The sequence below is a fragment of the Coregonus lavaretus genome, assembly GCF_964263955.1.
Source record: "Coregonus lavaretus genome assembly, contig: HAP1_SCAFFOLD_924, whole genome shotgun sequence".
NCBI lineage: Eukaryota > Metazoa > Chordata > Actinopteri > Salmoniformes > Salmonidae > Coregonus > Coregonus lavaretus.
This window is the reverse complement of record NW_028163939.1, coordinates 84,399-102,897: the sequence shown is the minus strand read 5'-3', so window position 1 is coordinate 102,897 and position 18,499 is coordinate 84,399. Positions and strand designations below refer to the sequence as shown.

The 18,499-nt window shown below is 40.8% G+C and overlaps 1 protein-coding gene across 1 annotated transcript; it reads left to right on the top strand.

Annotated features, from left to right (window-relative positions):
* Positions 1-454: 454 nt before the first annotated feature.
* Positions 455-15,361, top strand: LOC311117649 (uncharacterized protein; the record flags this gene model as incomplete). Its single annotated transcript, XM_084192581.1, has 5 exons — positions 455-1,272; positions 2,345-2,442; positions 2,573-2,750; positions 7,731-7,853; positions 15,324-15,361. The coding sequence occupies exons 1-5, from the start codon at positions 726-728 to the stop codon at positions 15,359-15,361; spliced, it is 984 nt and encodes a 327-aa protein (XP_084048707.1). The 5' UTR covers positions 455-725.
* Between the last annotated feature and the right edge of the window lie 3,138 nt (positions 15,362-18,499).

The window sequence follows — 18,499 nt, the reverse complement described above, 5'->3', positions numbered from 1 at the left end:
ATAATATAAGGTAATTAGCAGACGCTTTTATCCAAAGCGACTTACAGTCATGCATGCATACATTGTACATATGGATGGTCCTGGGAATCAAACCCACTACCCTGGCGTTACAAGCGCCAGTATGAAAAATGTATGGACTCACCGAATCTGGGAAACCCTGCCCTAATGGCTCCTGTAAGTCGTCCTGGATAAGAGCGTCTGCTAAATGACTAAAATGTAAAAAATGTAATGAATCTGAATAGAAGAAAATGGTATAAGGAAGCTAACTTGAAGATACTGTGTATCCATGAAAACGGATGTTTCCGGTTTCTTCCGATAAGAAGTGAGGAAAATCCTTACTTTGAAATGATTTGTTATGACGTTTGACAGAATCTTTTGTTAAACTGCGTTACCCAATTCAGTCAGCAGATGGCGATGTGAGTCATTCAGGTGCTTCTTGCGTGACGTATAATCTAGTGGACGGGATGCTAAGAACAGCAACACGGCTACTTATCCACCTCGATAGCTTGCTAGTCAACATGAAAATGAAACATTGAAGCTCATTCTTGTGTATATTAGTCTCAGCGTTTTAAACACAATTATGTTTACGTATCAACTTCTTAACTTTAACGTCATTTGCTAGATGTTAAATGTGTTAGCTTGTTAAGATTGATATTGAGCCCGGCACTAGGCTAGTCGTTAATGCTAACCAGCTAATGCTAGCTAGCTAGCTAACATCCCCGACCATGAGCTCACTAAGCTACTCTCCTCCTGCTAAAGAAGAGGAGGTCTGCTGGACGGAGAAAGAAGCTCTGGGGATGAACATTGTCGTAAAAGAGGAGGATATTACAGTGAAAGGAGAGGAAGAAGCTATCGGAATGAAAAAGGAGGAAGAGGAGGCTATCACATTGAAAGAAGAAGTGGAGAATTTTGGAGAGGAAGAGGGAATAACGGCTGGAACACTGGAAGAGGAGGTAGAAGCTTTCAGAATGAAAGAAGAGGAGGAGGATATCACATTGAAAGAAGAGAAGGATGTTATAGTGAAAGAAGAGAAAGATCCGTTTGGAGTGAAAGAGGAAGAGGGGATAGAGGCTGTCACAGTGGAAGAAGAGGAGGTAGATACTTTCAGAATAAAAAAGGAGGAAGAGGAGGCTGTTATTGTGAAACAAGAAGAGAATGTTACAGTGAAAGACGAACCTTTTTGGGAGGAAGAGGAGGCTATCTCAATAAAAGAGAAGGTTGAAGACGTTCTGGGAGTGAAAGAGGAGGAGACAGAATATCTTATTAACACCAGTGAGTACTTGTCTAAAAAAAGTTCTGCACTCGAATATGTTGTTCAGTACTGTATGGATTGTTAAAGGGGCAATCTGTGATTGGTGCATGCATTTTTTCACTTTTAAATGATTGATACTTTATACTCCATTTACATGGAAAATCATTTTGTGAAGTCAGCGGGTAAATATCTTTCCACACTGGGAGCTGTCTCCCAAGCTGGTCTCACTTGCTCAGAGGAAGAGATAATTGATCATTTTTCTGGATAGCCAGAAAATGTGACACGTAACTACCTATGCAAATGTTGGGGTCTGAAACCTGACAGTTCAAGTCAGGTCCGCTGAGAGAATGGAAACAGACAGCAGACAGATGGGGCTTTCTGGCGCTATGAGGCACGGGACCCTATGAAATTCACGGAGCGCTTTGTACACAAAATGTAACTGGGATCCAGAACTTCACATCTAAGAGTTTAAAAGCAGAGGAGAAGTCCACATAAGAGAGAGTTGTAGCCAATGATTCTTGATGAATATAACTTCTAAATGCCCAACAACTTTAGTTCAACGGTCATCAACCCCATTCAACCCCATCAGAACAGCATGTTTAACTCTATGTAGTGGGATAGAGGAGTTAGTGAGCTGATTTTGGTCAATTCTGAATTCAACTCAGGATAACCGTTGAAGGTTGCTTACCTGTTAGCCTTGTACGTTTCTATGGCAACAAATCCTTCAGCTCCAAACCTGCTGACTCCACTTTATCCTGAATCAAGTGTCTGAGCTGTGAGTTGAGGACCAATCAAATCGTGGGCCTCTGTAGCTCAATTGGTAGAGCACGGCGCTTGTAACGCCCAGGGTAGTGGGTTCGATCCCCGGGACCACCCATACGTAAAAATTAATGCACACATGACTGTAAGTCGCTTTGGATAAAAGCGTCTGCTAAATGGCATATTATTATAATATTATTATTAGGCGATTCCACGTCAGGACAGCCCAAAAACAACATAGAAACTTCATTTGGAGGAAGGATGTTTGACATGCTTTTTACATTTTACAATATCTATATGTTTACCATCTGTTTGATGTTCTCGTTCATACAGGAGAGAGACGTGACTATCATGGATCCTCTGGGGAGCCTCAACAACATCCTGATGCTGACGAGGCAGAGAAGAGTCTCTCCAGATCAGAACACCAGATGGTACAGCTTGGTCTGGTCTAGCATACAGCTTGCTCTATCGGGGTCTGGGTTTCTGTAAAGCACCTCATGACAACAGTGACTTCAGCATCCATAATGATATGTGTCTGTGTCCCCTCTATATGGTTACCAGGACAACGCTAGCCCTTCCGCCCTCCCAGGGTCCCTGTGTCGTACCTCTCCCAGTAGCACCTTACTGCTGGGTCTGAAGAGGTTGTCTGTGCGGCTGGTGGACTGCAGGAAAACAACGGGGCTGAGTGGAACTGTGAGAGGAGGAGAAGAGAAGAAAGGAGCAGATTTGACTCATCAAAGTAAGTGCTGTAGTTTAGTTTGAACAAATAAACTAGATCTGCCCACTGGTATCTGTTACCAGGACAACCAGCAGAGTTCTGTTAGTTGACATGAAGATACACTGGTATCTGTTACCAGGACAACCAGCAGAGTTCTGTTAGTTGACATGAAGATAGACTGGTATCTGTTACCAGGACAACCAGCAGAGTTCTGTTAGTTGACATGAATATATACTGGTATCTGTTACCAGGACAACCAGCAGAGTTCTGTTAGTTGACATGAATGTATACTGGTATCTGTTACCAGGACAACCAGCAGAGTTCTGTTAGTTGACATGATGATAGACTGGTATCTGTTACCAGGACAACCAGCAGAGTTCTGTTAGTTGACATGAATATATACTGGTATCTGTTACCAGGACAACCAGCAGAGTTAGACTGGTATCTGTTACCAGGACAACCAGCAGAGTTCTGTTAGTTGACATGAAGATAGACTGGTATCTGTTACCAGGACAACCAGCAGAGTTCTGTTAGTTGACATGAATATATACTGGTATCTGTTAGCAGGACAACCAGCAGAGTTCTGTTAGTTGACATGAAGATAGACTGGTATCTGTTACCAGGACAACCAGCAGAGTTCTGTTAGTTGACATGAATATATACTGGTATCTGTTAGCAGGACAACCAGCAGAGTAAATCCAGAGAGTGTGGTGAAGGATGGTTATGGTATTACATTGATAACCAACTATTCCCAGACACCAAGACCACTCCATGGCTGTTCTAAATAATTGAAAGTTCCCCTGGAAGGGACGAATAATGAAGCACCCTATACTATTCAGGTCTGGAATTGGCCTTTAAAACGGACCAATAACATCACACTACCGTGCTGTATAATTCATAATGTGACGAGATCCTGAGGCCCATTGTCGTGCCATTCATCCACCGCCATCACCTCATGTTTCAGCAGGATAATGCACGGCCCCATGTCGCAAGGATCTGTACTCAATTCCTGGAAGCTGAAACTGTCCCAGTTTTTTCCATGGCCTGCATATTCACCAGACATGTCACCCATTGAGCATGTTTGGGATGCTCTGTAATGACGTGTACGACAGCGTGTTCCAGTTTCCGCCAATATGCAACAGCTCGAGTGGGAAAACATTCCACAGGCCACAATCAACAGCCTGATCAACTCTATGTGAAGGTGTAACGCTGCATGAGGCAAATGGTCACACCAGGTACTGACTGGTTTCCTTATATGAACTGTAACTCAGTCAAATCTTTGAAATTGTTGCATGTTGCGTTTATATTTTTGTTCAGTGGTGAAGGATGTATTGCCCGAAGGAAATAGTAAAGTTGTATTATACTGGGAAAGATGGGTTAGTCTGTGGACGTCTAAGGCTTGGAATTAAGATTAGAGTGATTGGTTGATTTGAGGATGCACTTGGAGTCCAGTACAAATAGGAGGTGGCTATAGGAGAACGCTACCGTAGTGCCAACTGTAAAGTTTGGTGGATGAGGAATAATGGTCTGGGGCTGTTTGTCATGGTTCGGGCTAGGCCCCTTAGTTCCAGTGAAGGGAAATCTTAACGCTACAGCGTACAATGACATTCTAAACGATTCTGTGCTCCCAACGTTGTGGCAACAGTTTGGGGAAGGCCCTTTCCTGTTTCAGCATGACAATGCCCCTGTGCACAAAGCGAGGTTCATGAAGAAATTATTTGTTGAGATTGGTGTGGAAGAACTTGACTGGCCTGGACAGAGCCCTGATCTCAACCCCATCGAACACCTTTGGGATGAATTGGAACGCCGACTGCGAGCCAGGCCTAATCGCCCAACATCAGTGCCCGACCTCACTAATGCTATTGTGGCTGAATGGATGCAAGTCCCCACACCAATGTTCAACATCCAGTGGAAAGCCTTCCCAGAAGAGTGGAGGCTGTTATAGCAGCAAAGGAGGGACCAACTCCATATTAACGCCCATGATTTTGGAATTATATTTTTCGATGAGCAGGTGGCCACATCATTTGGGTCATGTAGTGTATTTAATGTTTGACCCCATCCCTCAGCTGTATACCAAAACAGTGGCAGGGTGACACCTTTTTTGTTGTTTGAACTGCAGAATGCCTCTTTAGGTCTAGTAGCCTATCAAATAACAATAATGTACATTTAAAGTGTATCCTATACTAGTCTATTTATCCATTAGGTCTAATAAATGTATCCTATACTGACTAGTCTATTTATCCATTAGGTCTAATAAATGTATCCTATACTGACTAGTCTATTTATCCATTAGGTCTAATAAATGGATCCTATACTGACTAGTCAATTTATCCATTAGGTCTAATAAATGGATTCTATACTAGTCTATTTATCCATTAGGTCTAATAAATGGATCCTATACTGACTAGTCTATTTATCCATTAGGTCTAATAAATGGATCCTATACTGACTAGTCTATTTATCCATTAGGTCTAATAAATGTATCCTATACTGACTAGTCAATTTATCCATTAGGTCTAATAAATGGATTCTATACTAGTCTATTTATCCATTAGGTCTAATAAATGGATTCTATACTAGTCTATTTATCCATTAGGTCTAATAAATGGATCCTATACTGACTAGTCTATTTATCCATTAGGTCTAATAAATGGATCCTATACTGACTAGTCTATTTATCCATTAGGTCTAATAAATGGATCCTATACTAGTCTATTTATCCATTAGGTCTAATAAATGTATCCTATACTGACTAGTCTATTGATCCATTAGGTCTAATAAATGTATCCTATACTGACTAGTCTATTGATCCATTAGGTCTAATAAATGTATCCTATACTGACTAGTCTATTGATCAATTAGGTCTAATAAATGGATCCTATACTGACTAGTCTATTTATCCATTAGGTCTAATAAATGGATCCTATACTGACTAGTCTATTGATCCATTAGGTCTAATAAATGTATCCTATACTGACTAGTCTATTTATCCATTAGGTCTAATAAATGGATCCTATACTGACTAGTCTATTGATCCATTAGGTCTAATAAATGTATCCTATACTGACTAGTCTATTTATCCATTAGGTCTAATAAATGGATCCTATACTCACTAGTCTATTTATCAATTAGGTCTAATAAATGTATCCTATACTGACTAGTCTATTTATCCATTAGGTCTAATAAATGGATCCTATACTGACTAGTCTATTTATCCATTAGGTCTAATAAATGTATCCTATACTGACTAGTCTATTTATCCATTAGGTCTAATACATGGATCCTATACTGACTAGTCTATTTATCCATTAGGTCTAATAAATGGATCCTATACTGACTAGTCTATTTATCAATTAGGTCTAATAAATGTATCCTATACTGACTAGTCTATTTATCAATTAGGTCTAATAAATATTGCCACTCCTATTTGCCATATCTTCAATCTAAGCCTACTAGAAGTGTGCCCCCTCAGAAAATCCCATTGTAGGATTTTTAATGAATTTATTTGCAAATTATGGTGGAAAATAAGTATTTGGTCACCTACAAACAAGCAAGATTTCTGGCTCTCACAGACCTGTATCTTCTTATTTAAGAGGCTCCTCTGTCCTCCACACGTTACCTGTATTAATGGCACCTGTTTGAACTTATCAGTATAAAAGACACCTGTCCACAACCTCAAACAGTCACACTCCAAACTCCACTATGGCCAAGACCAAAGAGCTGTCAAAGGACACCAGAAACAAAATTGTAGACCTGCACCAGGCTGGGAAGACTGAATCTGCAATAGGTAAGCAGCTTGGTTTGAAGAAATCAACTGTGGGAGCAATTATTAGGAAATGGAAGACATACAAGACCACTGATAATCTCCCTTGATCTGGGGCTCCACGCAAGATCTCACCCCGTGGGGTCAAAATGATCACAAGAACGGTGAGCAAAAATCCCAGAACCACACGGGGGGACCTAGTGAATGACCTGCAGAGAGCTTGGACCAAAGTAACAAAGCCTACCATCAGTAACAGACTACACCGCCAGGGACTTAAATCCTGCTGTGCCAGACGTGTCCCCCTGCTTAAGCCAGTACATGTTCAGGCCCGTCTGAAGTTTGCTAGAGTGCATTTGGATGATCCAGAAGAGGATTGGGAGAATGTCATATGGTCAGATGAAACCAAAATATAACTTTTTGGTAAAAACTCAAGTCGTCGTGTTTGGAGGACAAAGAATGCTGAATTGCATCCAAAGAGTGAAAACCTCCTTCCATCAGCAAGGGCATTGAAGATGAAACGTGGCTGGGTCTTTCAGCATGACAATGATCCCAAACACACCGCCCGGGCAACGAAGGAGTGGCTTCGTAAGAAGCATTTCAAGGTCCTGGAGTGGCCTAGCCAGTCTCCAGATCTCAACCCCATAGAAAATCTTTGGAGGGAGTTGAAAGTCTGTGTTGCCCAGCGACAGCCCCAAAACATCACTGCTCTAGAGGAGATCTGCATGGAGGAATGGGCCATAATACCAGCAACAGTGTGTTAAAACCTTGTGAAGACTTACAGAAAACGTTTGACCTGTGTCATTGCCAACAAAGGGTATATAACAAAGTATTGAGAAACTTTTGTAATTGACCAAATACTTATTTTCCACCATAATTTGCAAATAAATTCATTAATAATCCTACAATGTGATTTTCTGGATTTTCTCATTTTGTCTGTCATAGTTGACGTGTACCTATGATGAAAATCACAGGCCTCTCTCATCTTTTTAAGTGGGAGAACTTGCACAATTGGTGGCTGACTAAATACTTTTTTTCCCCACTGTAACTAGCAACTGTAACGGATTACATTTAGAAAGTAACCCAACCAATCAACCCTGCCAAGATTATTTTAAATGTGAATTTTTTTTGTAAACTGGCCTCGGGTTATTGAGGGATCTGATTTGGATTAAACCTCCTAGCAAGACGTTGTGGAGGTTTCATTCAGGTCTCTGTTTAAATAAACGCTCTGTCTTTGGCAGGAGAAAGACCAGACTCAGAGGAACCAGAGACGTCCAAACCAGCAAGACGATTCCACTGCTCCCACTGTGGAAAGGTTTTTAACCAGTTAAGGGTCCTGAAACAACATGAGAGAATACACACAGGTGAGAAGCCTTTCCAATGCTCCCAGTGTGGAAAGAGTTTTTCCTTGATAGCGAACCTGAAAAGACATGAGAGGACACACACAGGAGATAAGCCTCATCACTGCTCCCAGTGTGGAAAGAGTTTTACCCAGTTAGGACACCTGAAAGTGCATGTGAGAATACACACAGGGGAAAAGCCTTATCACTGCTCCCAGTGTGGAAAGGGTTTTAACCAGAAAGAACACCTGAAAGGGCATGAGAGAATACACACAGGGGAGAAGCCTTTCCAATGCTCCCAGTGTGGAAGTATTTTTTCCCAGTTAGGACACCTGAAAGTGCATGAGATAATACACACAGTGGAAAAGCCTCATCACTGCTCCCAGTGTGGAAAGAGTTTTAACCGGAAAGAATACCTGAAAGAGCATGAGAGAATACACACAGGGGAGAAGCCTTTCCAATGCTCCCAGTGTGGAAAGAGTTTTACCCAGTTAGCGAGCCTGAAAATACATGAGAGAATACACACAGGAGAGAAGCCTCATCACTGCTCCCAGTGTGGAATGAGTTTTAACCTGAAAGGACAACTGAAAGAGCATGAGAAAATACACACAGGGGAGAAGCCCTACCACTGCTCCCAATGTGAAAAGAGTTTTGCCTGGTTAGCTAACCTGAGAAGACATGAGAGGACGCATACAGGAGAGAAGCCTCATTACTGCTCCCAGTGTGGAAATAGTTTTTTTTACCAGTTAGGTCACCTGAGAAGACATGAGAATACACACAGGACATAAGGATGTAGGCTGGTGAACAGTAGGACATAGGACAGATTTAGGATACTGAACAGTAGGACATAGGACAGATGTAGGATACTGAACAGTAGGACATAGGACAGATGTAGGATACTGAACAGTAGGACATAGGACAGATGTAGGATACGGAACAGTAGGACATAGGACAGATGTAGGATACTGAACAGTAGGACATAGGACAGATGTAGGCTGAACAGTAGGACATAGGACAGATGTAGGATACTGAACAGTAGGACATAGGACAGATGTAGGATACTGAACAGTAGGACATAGGACAGATGTAGGCTGGTGAACAGTAGGACATAGGACAGATGTAGGATACTGAAAAGTAGGACATAGGACAGATGTAGGCTGAACAGTAGGACATAGGACAGATGTAGGATACTGAACAGTAGGACATAGGACAGATGTAGGATACTGAACAGTAGGACATAGGACAGATGTAGGATACTGAACAGTAGGACATAGGACAGATGTAGGATACTGAACAGTAGGACATAGGACAGATGTAGGATACTGAACAGTAGGACATAGAACAGATGTAGGCTGGTGAACAGTAGGACATAGGACAGATGTAGGATACTGAACAGTAGGACATAGGACAGATGTAGGATACTGAACAGTAGGACATAGGACAGATGTAGGATACTGAACAGTAGGACATAGGACAGATGTAGGATACTGAACAGTAGGACATAGGACAGATGTAGGATACTGAACAGTAGGACATAGGACAGATGTAGGATACTGAACAGTAGGACATAGGACAGATGTAGGCTGGTGAACAGTAGGACATAGGACAGATGTAGGATACTGAACAGTAGGACTTAGGACAGATGTAGGATACTGAACAGTAGGACTTAGGACAGATGTAGGATACTGAACAGTAGGACATAGGACAGATGTAGGTCCAATACATGTTGGATCAGTAGGCCGTAGAGCACAACTTATTCAGTTAACCAACTCATCATCAAGCTTTTCTGATTTGAATGGGCTGTGTAGTGTTAGAGGACCTGAGATGACATGAGAGAATACAGAGGCTTTGTTCTGACTGTTGTTTTGGACTGACAACTGTTCTGATTATTCTATTTTCCTTTAAGTTGTTGAAATGTTCCGTATTGACTGACCTTCATGTCTTAAAGTAATGATGGACTTGTCATTTCTCTTTGCTTATTTGAGCTGTTCTTGCCATAGTATGGACTTGGTCTTTTACCAAATAGGGCTATCTTCTGTATATCCCCCCTTACCTTGTCACAACACAACTGATTGGCTGAAACGCATTAAGAAGGAAAGAAATTCCACAAATGAACTTTTAAGAAGGCACACCTGTTAATTGAAATGCATTGAAATACCTGTTGAAAGAATGCCAAGAGTGTGCAAAGCTGTCATCAAGGCAAAGGGTGGCTACTTTGAAGAATCTCAAATATATTTTGATTTAACACTTTTTTGGTTAATACATGATTCCATATATGTTATTTCATAGTTTTGATGTCTTCACTATTATTCTACAATGTAGAAAATAGTAAAAATAAAGAAAAACCTTGAATGAGTAGGTGTTCTAAAACTTTTGACTGGTACTGTATATGAAAATGTTCTAAAATGTTTGCCCGGTAGTGTGTGTATATATATATATATATATATATATATATATATATATATATATATGTATATATATACAGTTGAAGTCAGAAGTTTAAATACACTTAGGTTGGAGTCATTAAAACTTGTTTTTCAACCACTCCACACATTTCTTGTTAACAAACTATAGTTTTGGCAAGTCGGTTAGGACATCTACTTTGTACATGACACAAGTCATTTTTCCAACAATTGTTTACAGACAGATTATTTCACCTATAATTCATTTGTATCACAATTCCAGTGGGTCAGAAGTTTACATGCACTAAGTTGACTGTGCCTTTAAACAGCTTGGAAAATTCCAGAAAATGATGTCATGGCTTTAGAAGCTTCTAATAGGCTAATTGACATAATTTGTGTCAATTTGGAGATGTACCTATGGATGTATTTCAAGGCCTACCTTCAAACTAAGTGCCTCTTTGCTTGACATCATGGGAAAATGAAAAGAAATCAGCCAAGACCTCAGAAAATAAATGGTAGACCTCCACAAGTCTGGTTCATCCTTGGGAGCAATTTCCAAATGGCTGATGGTACCACGTTCATCTGTATAAACAATAGTACACAAGTATAAACACCATGGGACCACGCAGCCGTCATACCGCTCAGGAAGGAGACGCTTTTTATCTCCTAGAGATTAACGTACTTTAGTGCGAAAAGTGCAAATCAATCCCAGAACAACAACAAAGGACCTTGTGAAGATGCTGGAGGAAACAGGTACAAAAGTATCTATATCCACAGTAAAACTAGTCCTATATCGACATAACCTGAAAGGCCGCTCAGCAAGGAAGAAGCCTCTGCTCCAAAACCGCCATAAAAAAAGCCAGACTACGGTTTGCAACTGCACGTGGGGACAAAAATCTTACTTTTTGGAGAAATGTCCTCTGGTCTGATAAAACAAAAAACAGAACTGTTTGGCCATAATGACCATCGTTATGTTTGGAGGAAAATGGGGGAGCCTGCAAGCCGAAGAACACCATCCCAACCGTGAAACACGGGGGTGGCAGCATCATGCTGTTGGGGTGCTTTGCTGCAGGAGGGACTGGTGCACTTCACAAAACAGATGGTATCATGAGGAAGGAAAATTATTTTGATATATTGAAGCAACATCTCAAGACATCAGTAAGGAAGTTAAAGCTTGGTCACAAATGGTTCTTCCAAATGGACAATGACCCCAAGCATACTTCCAAAGTTGTTGCAAAATGGCTTAAGGACAACAAAATCAAGGTATTGGAGTGGCCATCACAAAGCCCTGACCTCAATCCTATAGAAAATGTGTGGGCAGAACTGAAAAAGCGTTTGCGAGCAAGGAGGCCTACAAACCTGACTCAGTTACACCAGCTCTGTCATGAGGAATGGGCCAAAATTCACCCAACTTATTGTGGGAAGCTTGTGGAAGGCTACCCGAAACGTTTGACCCAAGTTAAACCATTTTAAAGGCAATGCTACCAAAAAACTAATTGAGTGTATATAAACTTCTGACCCACTGGGAATGTGATGAAAGAAATAAAAGCTGAAATAAATCACTCTCTCTACTATTATCATCCATCCATCCATTGATTCTTGAAGAATATAACTTCTAAATGCCTCATGAGTTCAACTGTTACACTCCATGAGAACCCAAAATGTAAGCTTGTTTTTCTCCAATGTTTGTAAACATTGTAAATGTAAACAAACACTATATAGCCTCATAACATGTTTAAAACAATAATGTTGATATCATGGATGGTCAGTCCTTGCATCCATAGCTCTGTCTATTCATCTTACATTACATTTCTCCCATCCCTCAGCTGTTTACCAAAACAGAGGCAGGGTCGACCGTTTTGTTATTGTTTCATCTGTGGATTTTGCCCTTTAAACAGCTGCATAGTATCAAGATATCAAAGTGTCCCCAACACAAAGGTAAACAATATGCCTGTAGTAAATGCAGCATTTCGTCTTTCACATGTAAATAGTACTTTTTCAGTAGTGCTCAAAAGCATGCAGCGTTCTAAGGCGTCACTACTGATCCCGGTTCGATCCCAGCCGGCCGTGAACCGGGATGACACATGATGCGGTGCCCAGTTGGCCCAGCGTCGTCCGGCTCAGGGGAGGGTTTGGCCGGCCCGGGTTTGTCCTTGTCCCAGCGCACTCTAGCTACTCCTGTGGCAGGCCGGGCGCAAGATGTACAGTGTTTCCTCCGACACATTGGTGCTGCTGGCTTCCGGGTTAAGCGAGCATTGTGTCAAGAAGCAGTGCGGCTCTCGACCTTCGTGGTCTGTGAGAGCCAGAAATCTTGCTTGTTTGTAGGTGACCAAATACTTATTTTCCACCATAATTTGCAAATAAATTCATAAAAAATCCTACAATGTGATTTTCTGGATTTTTTTCTAATTTTGTCTGTCATAGTTGACGTGTACCTATTTATAATTACAGGCCTCTCTCATCTTTTTAAGTGGGAGAACTTGCACAATTGGTGGCTGACTAAATACTTTTTTTCCCCACTGTATGTATTGGCAATAATTAATTTCCAATAGGGAGGCATGGAATAATTACAAATGTATATTTTGTCAGGCTGGATGTTTGAAATATGAGTAGGTGATTTGAGTCATGCTTCTTCAGTAGTGGAATAAAGACAATTAGCACTTGAATATTGTCAAGAAATACTGGAGTGATGTAAGATTGTTAATAAAATTGTTCATAGACGCTGCGTCAATGTTTATAGGCTGCAAGTACGTTGAATGAAGTTGTTTTCAAGTCGTTGAAACAACGACCTGAGAAATCTCTTCAACTTTCACTTTCAACCAAAACCGAACATAGATTGGACCTCGAGCATAGTCTTCTTTTCAACAACATTTTGCAAGGTGGGATAGCCCAATGTCAAAACACAGTTTTAACGTGTCCAAATCAATAACCAATATGCAGAGTTGTGGAGGTTTCATTCAGGTCTATGTTTAAATAAACGCTCTGTCTTTGGCAGGAGAAAGACCAGATTCAGAGGAACCAGAGACGTCCAAACCAGCAAGACGATTCCACTGCACCCACTGTGGAAAAGGTTTTAATCAGTTAGGGGACCTGAAACGACATGAGAGAATACACACAGGGGAGAAGCCTTTCCAATGCTCCCAGTGTGGAAATAGTTTTTCCTTGTTAGCGAACCTGAAAATACATGAGAGGATACACACAGGGGAAAAGCCTCATCACTGCTCCCAGTGTGGAAAGAGTTTTACCCAGTTAGGACACCTGAAAGTGCATGGGAGAATACACACAGGGGAAAAGCCTCATCACTGCTCCCACTGTGGAAAGGGTTTTAACCAGTTAGGGGACCTCAAACGACATGAGACAATACACACAGGGGAGAAGCCTCATCACTGCTCCCAGTGTGGAAAGGGTTTTAACCAGTTAGGGGACCTGAAACGACATGAGACAATACACACAGGGGAGAAGCCTTTCCAATGCTCCCAGTGTAGAAAGAGTTTTACCCAGTTAGGGAGCCTAAAAATACATGAGAGAATACACACAGGAGATAAGCCTCATCACTGCTCCCAGTGTGGAAAGAGTTTTACCCAGTTAGGACACCTGAAAGTGCATGAGAGAATACACACATGGGAGAAGTGCTACCACTGCTCCCAATGTGAAAAGAGTTTTGCCTGGTTAGGGTACCTGAAAATACATGAGAGAATACACACAGGAGAGAAGCCTCATCACTGCTCCCGGTGTGGAAAGAGTTTTACCCAGTTAAGTCACCTGAAACAGCATGAGAGAATACACACAGGGGAGAAGCCGTACCACTGCTCCCAATGTGAAAAGAGTTTTGCCTGGTTAGGTCACATGAGAAGACATGAGAGGACGCACACAGGAGATAAGGATGTAGGCTGCTGAACAGTGGGACATAGGACAGATGTAGGCTGAACAGTAGGACATAGGACAGATGTAGGCTGAACAGTAGGACATAGGACAGATGTAGGCTGAACAGTAGGACATAGGACAGATGTAGGTCCAATACATGGTGGATCAGTAGGCCGTAGAGACTCTGAATGTGTCTTGTGTATTGACTTTCCAGTGTTTTCCGTACTGAAGTAGAGTGATGGAGTGCTGCATCAGATGACCTGGCCTCCACAATCACTCGACCTGAACCTCTATTGAGATGGTTTGGGATGAGTTGGACCGCAGAGTGAAGGAAACAAAGCCAACAAGTGCTCAGCATATGTGGGAACTCCTTCAAGACTGTTGGAAAATAATTCCTCATGAAGCTGGTTGAGAGAATGCCAAGCTGTCATCAAGGCAAAGGGTGGCCATTTTGAAGAATGTAAATATAAAACATATATTGATTTGTTTAACACTTTTTGGTTACTACATGATTCGATATGTGTTTTTTCATATTGTTGATGTCTTCACCATTATTCAACAATGTATAAAATAGTAAAAATGAAGAAAAACCCTTGAATGAGTAGGTGTGTCCATACATTGACTGATACTGTACATCTACATGATGTATCGTTACACAATGTAGGCGCAGTATAGACCCAACTGCATATCTTGATATTGTTGTAACCTTATGTTTAAAATACTCACTCATTAAAAATCTGTAATGATCAACACATGATTATCTTTGTACTTTTACATATATTTTATTTATTTTAATAAAATGCATGAAAAACAAACGTTTTGTTTGAAAATAAAATAAAGATTTGACCTGACGTTATTACTAACTGCAGTCAGCAGGTGGCGATGTGGGTCTTTCAGGCAATGCTGCCATTGTGACGTATAATCTAGCGGGCAGAGGCTGCTGTCAAGAAACACTGGCATGTTTTATCATCGGACCCAGCTCTGCCAGCTTATTGTACAAAGGAGAGGTCGCAATTTACGCGACATGTTGGTCGATGCCAACTGCCAAAATGAGCCAGGCTCGTTTACGGCCTCTTCCGAACGGCAGCTATAAATGCAGAGGCTGCGCACAGTGCAACGATATGCCACCCACGGAAAGGAAAACGATTCCAAATAAATGGCATTATTAGGTGCTCCTCCACCCATGTCATCTCCATGATTAAATGTCCATGTGGGCTGTGGGATGTAGGTAAAACCTCTCGTTCTCTCAAACCAGAGAATTCGTGAACATAAAAGTTCAACCGGAAGAAACGACAGGGATTATCAAGTCACATTATAATGACCAAAAACATCACATTTCTACCTTTTTAGATTTAGTGTCAAAGAGAAAGTCAAGATATCAGACAAACGAGGCGATATAAAGAACTCTTGAGTAAAAGAGAATGTTTGGGGATTTTCACCCTCCAGACATTATTCCCTAAAGGTCTAAATGATGAAATGTCCATGCATGTTATGTTGTAAATGAGAACGTGAACTAATGCGGCCACTTCAGACTACTCTGATGTTTCTTCTTGCACTGTACCCAATGAGTTATGAAAACTAACTTGATAGGTCGATGTGCTCGTTGTTGTTTTACAGACGTGTTTTAATACGTTTTATGTACACACTTCAGTAGAATACTTATATTTACTTGTTTATTTTCCCTCGACTTCAACCCCATTGGATGCATTGGGTGGCGCAGTGGTGCAGTGGTCTAAGGCACTGCATCGCAGTGCTAACTGTGCCACTAGAGATCCTGGTTCGAATCCAGGCTCTGTCGCAGCCGGCCGCGACCGGGAGACTCATTGGCGGCGCACAATTGGCCCAGCGTCGTCCAGGGTAGGGGAGGGAATGGCCGGCAGGGATGTAGCTCAGTTGATAGAGCATGGCGTTTGCAACGCCAGGGTTGTGTGTTCAATTCCCACGGGGGGCCAGTATAAAAAATAAATAATGTAATCACTAACTGTAAGTCGCTCTGGATAAGAGCGTCTGCTAAAATGACTAAAATGTAAAAAAAATGCATTGAACGGATGTGGGTGGAGCAACGTCTACATAAATGTGTAAATTCAAAACACTCACAGAAGCTCTGACGAAGGCCTCGAGGCGGATACGTAAAGATAATAAAGAGCAGTGATTCTATCAGGAGCAGTGTGCGGGTTTCTTCTTGTTTCTCTCTTGTCATTGCTGATTAAAATTGATGTTAATGATGAGAGTAATGTAGCTGAAAAAGAAATATGTAAATGCTGGTTGATTTTTGTTTTGTACACAACAATTAAGAAATTGACAAAACTCGTAAATGGTATGAAATAAAACAAAAGTTGTTCATCAAGTATAGCAGTTTGAATTGCGTTAACACAAATGAATCGTAAATAAACCTTGTAGATGATAAAAGACAGAAATTAACGGTGAACATTGACCGGTGATGATACAACGGGGAATTGATCAACATGAACAAACAAAAGGTAGCCCAAACAACTCACGCTACGTCACAATACATGCGCACTATTTGTCTGGAGACAGAGACTTGCCTATAGTGCGTTTTCGCCTCACATCATTCCCTCCTTCTTCTCTAGACATCTGTTTGTATTATACTCAATATGCATAGCCCGATCTTTACAAGCAATAAGCCTCGGGGGAACTTTAAAAACGTGTTCGGGTATAAAGCAGTAGTCATTTATGAAAAACAAAGGAACATTCAAAGGACAAATGCGGAACATCGAAACCAATTTTTTTTTTTTTACCGATTCATGTTTATTCATAAAAAGCAGAAGATAGTAAATATCATTAATCACAATGGTTAGTCTTTTCAAATTAACAGGACAACATTCTGAACGTATTCATATGACTACATTTATCCTAATCGGAAACATATGCCGCGGGGAGAAGTCAAAAGATCCTAGAAGTCGGGCTATAAATGGTCAAATCCAGAATAAATATAAGCTAGCCGAATTGTTCAGTCTTGATCTATGATCAAAATAGGCTGGGACGTGTTCGGGTTCCCTTACAGAAAAAAAAAATGCAATCAGAGAGCAGTATAACTGCAATTACTGCGTCCAAAATACCACAGTCGACTAAAGTTACTGAACTTTTACAGCAGTTTAAAAAAAAATGCAATATTTAGTTGTAAGGGTTCTGTTTAGGCTATAGGTTATGGGGAAGAACGCAACTGCACTGAAACGAATAGCCTGATTCAATGCAATTCCCCACTCCTGAACATCAAAACTGTGTTTATAGGCATAACATACCACTCAATAAGAAGAGGAAGAGGTCAAATCATGACATCAGTGATTTTCAGGTCGGAAAGTCGGAGATGTAGAAAGATTTCCGAATTGGAAATAAGAGTTGAATCACCATTGAAATATAATTGTTCCTAGTCAGAGCTTGTTTTTTTCTGAGCGACTTTAAAGGGGAAATAAGCAATTTGCTACATCCAATTTCAAACTTTTAAATTAATGATTTATGTACCCATTGACTCTTTAAGAATATAAACGTATACATGCCTAATGAGCTTAGTTCAACTGCCGTACCCCATCAGAAACCAACCTGTTTAACTCCATTGGTTTGTAAACATTGTAAACACTGTTCGCCTGAAAACGTGGATAAACTAGAATTTAAAATATCATCTTGCATCCATAGCTCTGTGAATTTGAGAGTGGTTGTATTTCTCCAGACTCAGCTTTTTACCAAAACAGTGGTGGGGTAACCGCTTTGTTATTGTTTGAACTGCAGATCCCCTGTAAAGGAAAAGTCATAACAGGGTTCATTATAACAGGGTTTATTATAGCAGGGTTTATTTTAATTATTGATAAACATGCACCTGTTTGGTAACTGACTGTTAGAACTGTAAAGGCTCCGTGGATTGATGAGGAATTGAAAAACTGTCTGGTTGAAAGAGACGGGGCAAAAGGAGTGGCTAATAAGTCTGGCTGCACATCTGACTGGTTGACTTACTGCAAATTGAGAGATTATGTGACTAAACTCAACAAAAAGAAGAAGAAAACTGTATTATGAAGCCAAGATCAATGATATAAAGAATGATGGAAAACTAATTTGGAGCACTTTAACTGAAATATGGGTAGGATGACATTCAACTCCATCTTTCATCGAATCAGATGGCTTATTCATCACAAAACCATTTGACGTTGCCAATTATTTTAATGATTACTTAATTGGCAAAGTGGGCAAACTTAGGCAGGAAATGCCAACAAGGAACAGTGAGCCATCGTATTCATGCATAAAAAAACAAATAATGAAAGAAAAGCATTGAAAGTTTGAATTTTGTAAAGTTAGTGTGGGAGAGGTGGAAAAAGTATTGTTATCGATCAATAATGACAAACCTCCTGGCATTGACAACTTAAATGGAAAGCTACTGAGGATGGTAGCTGA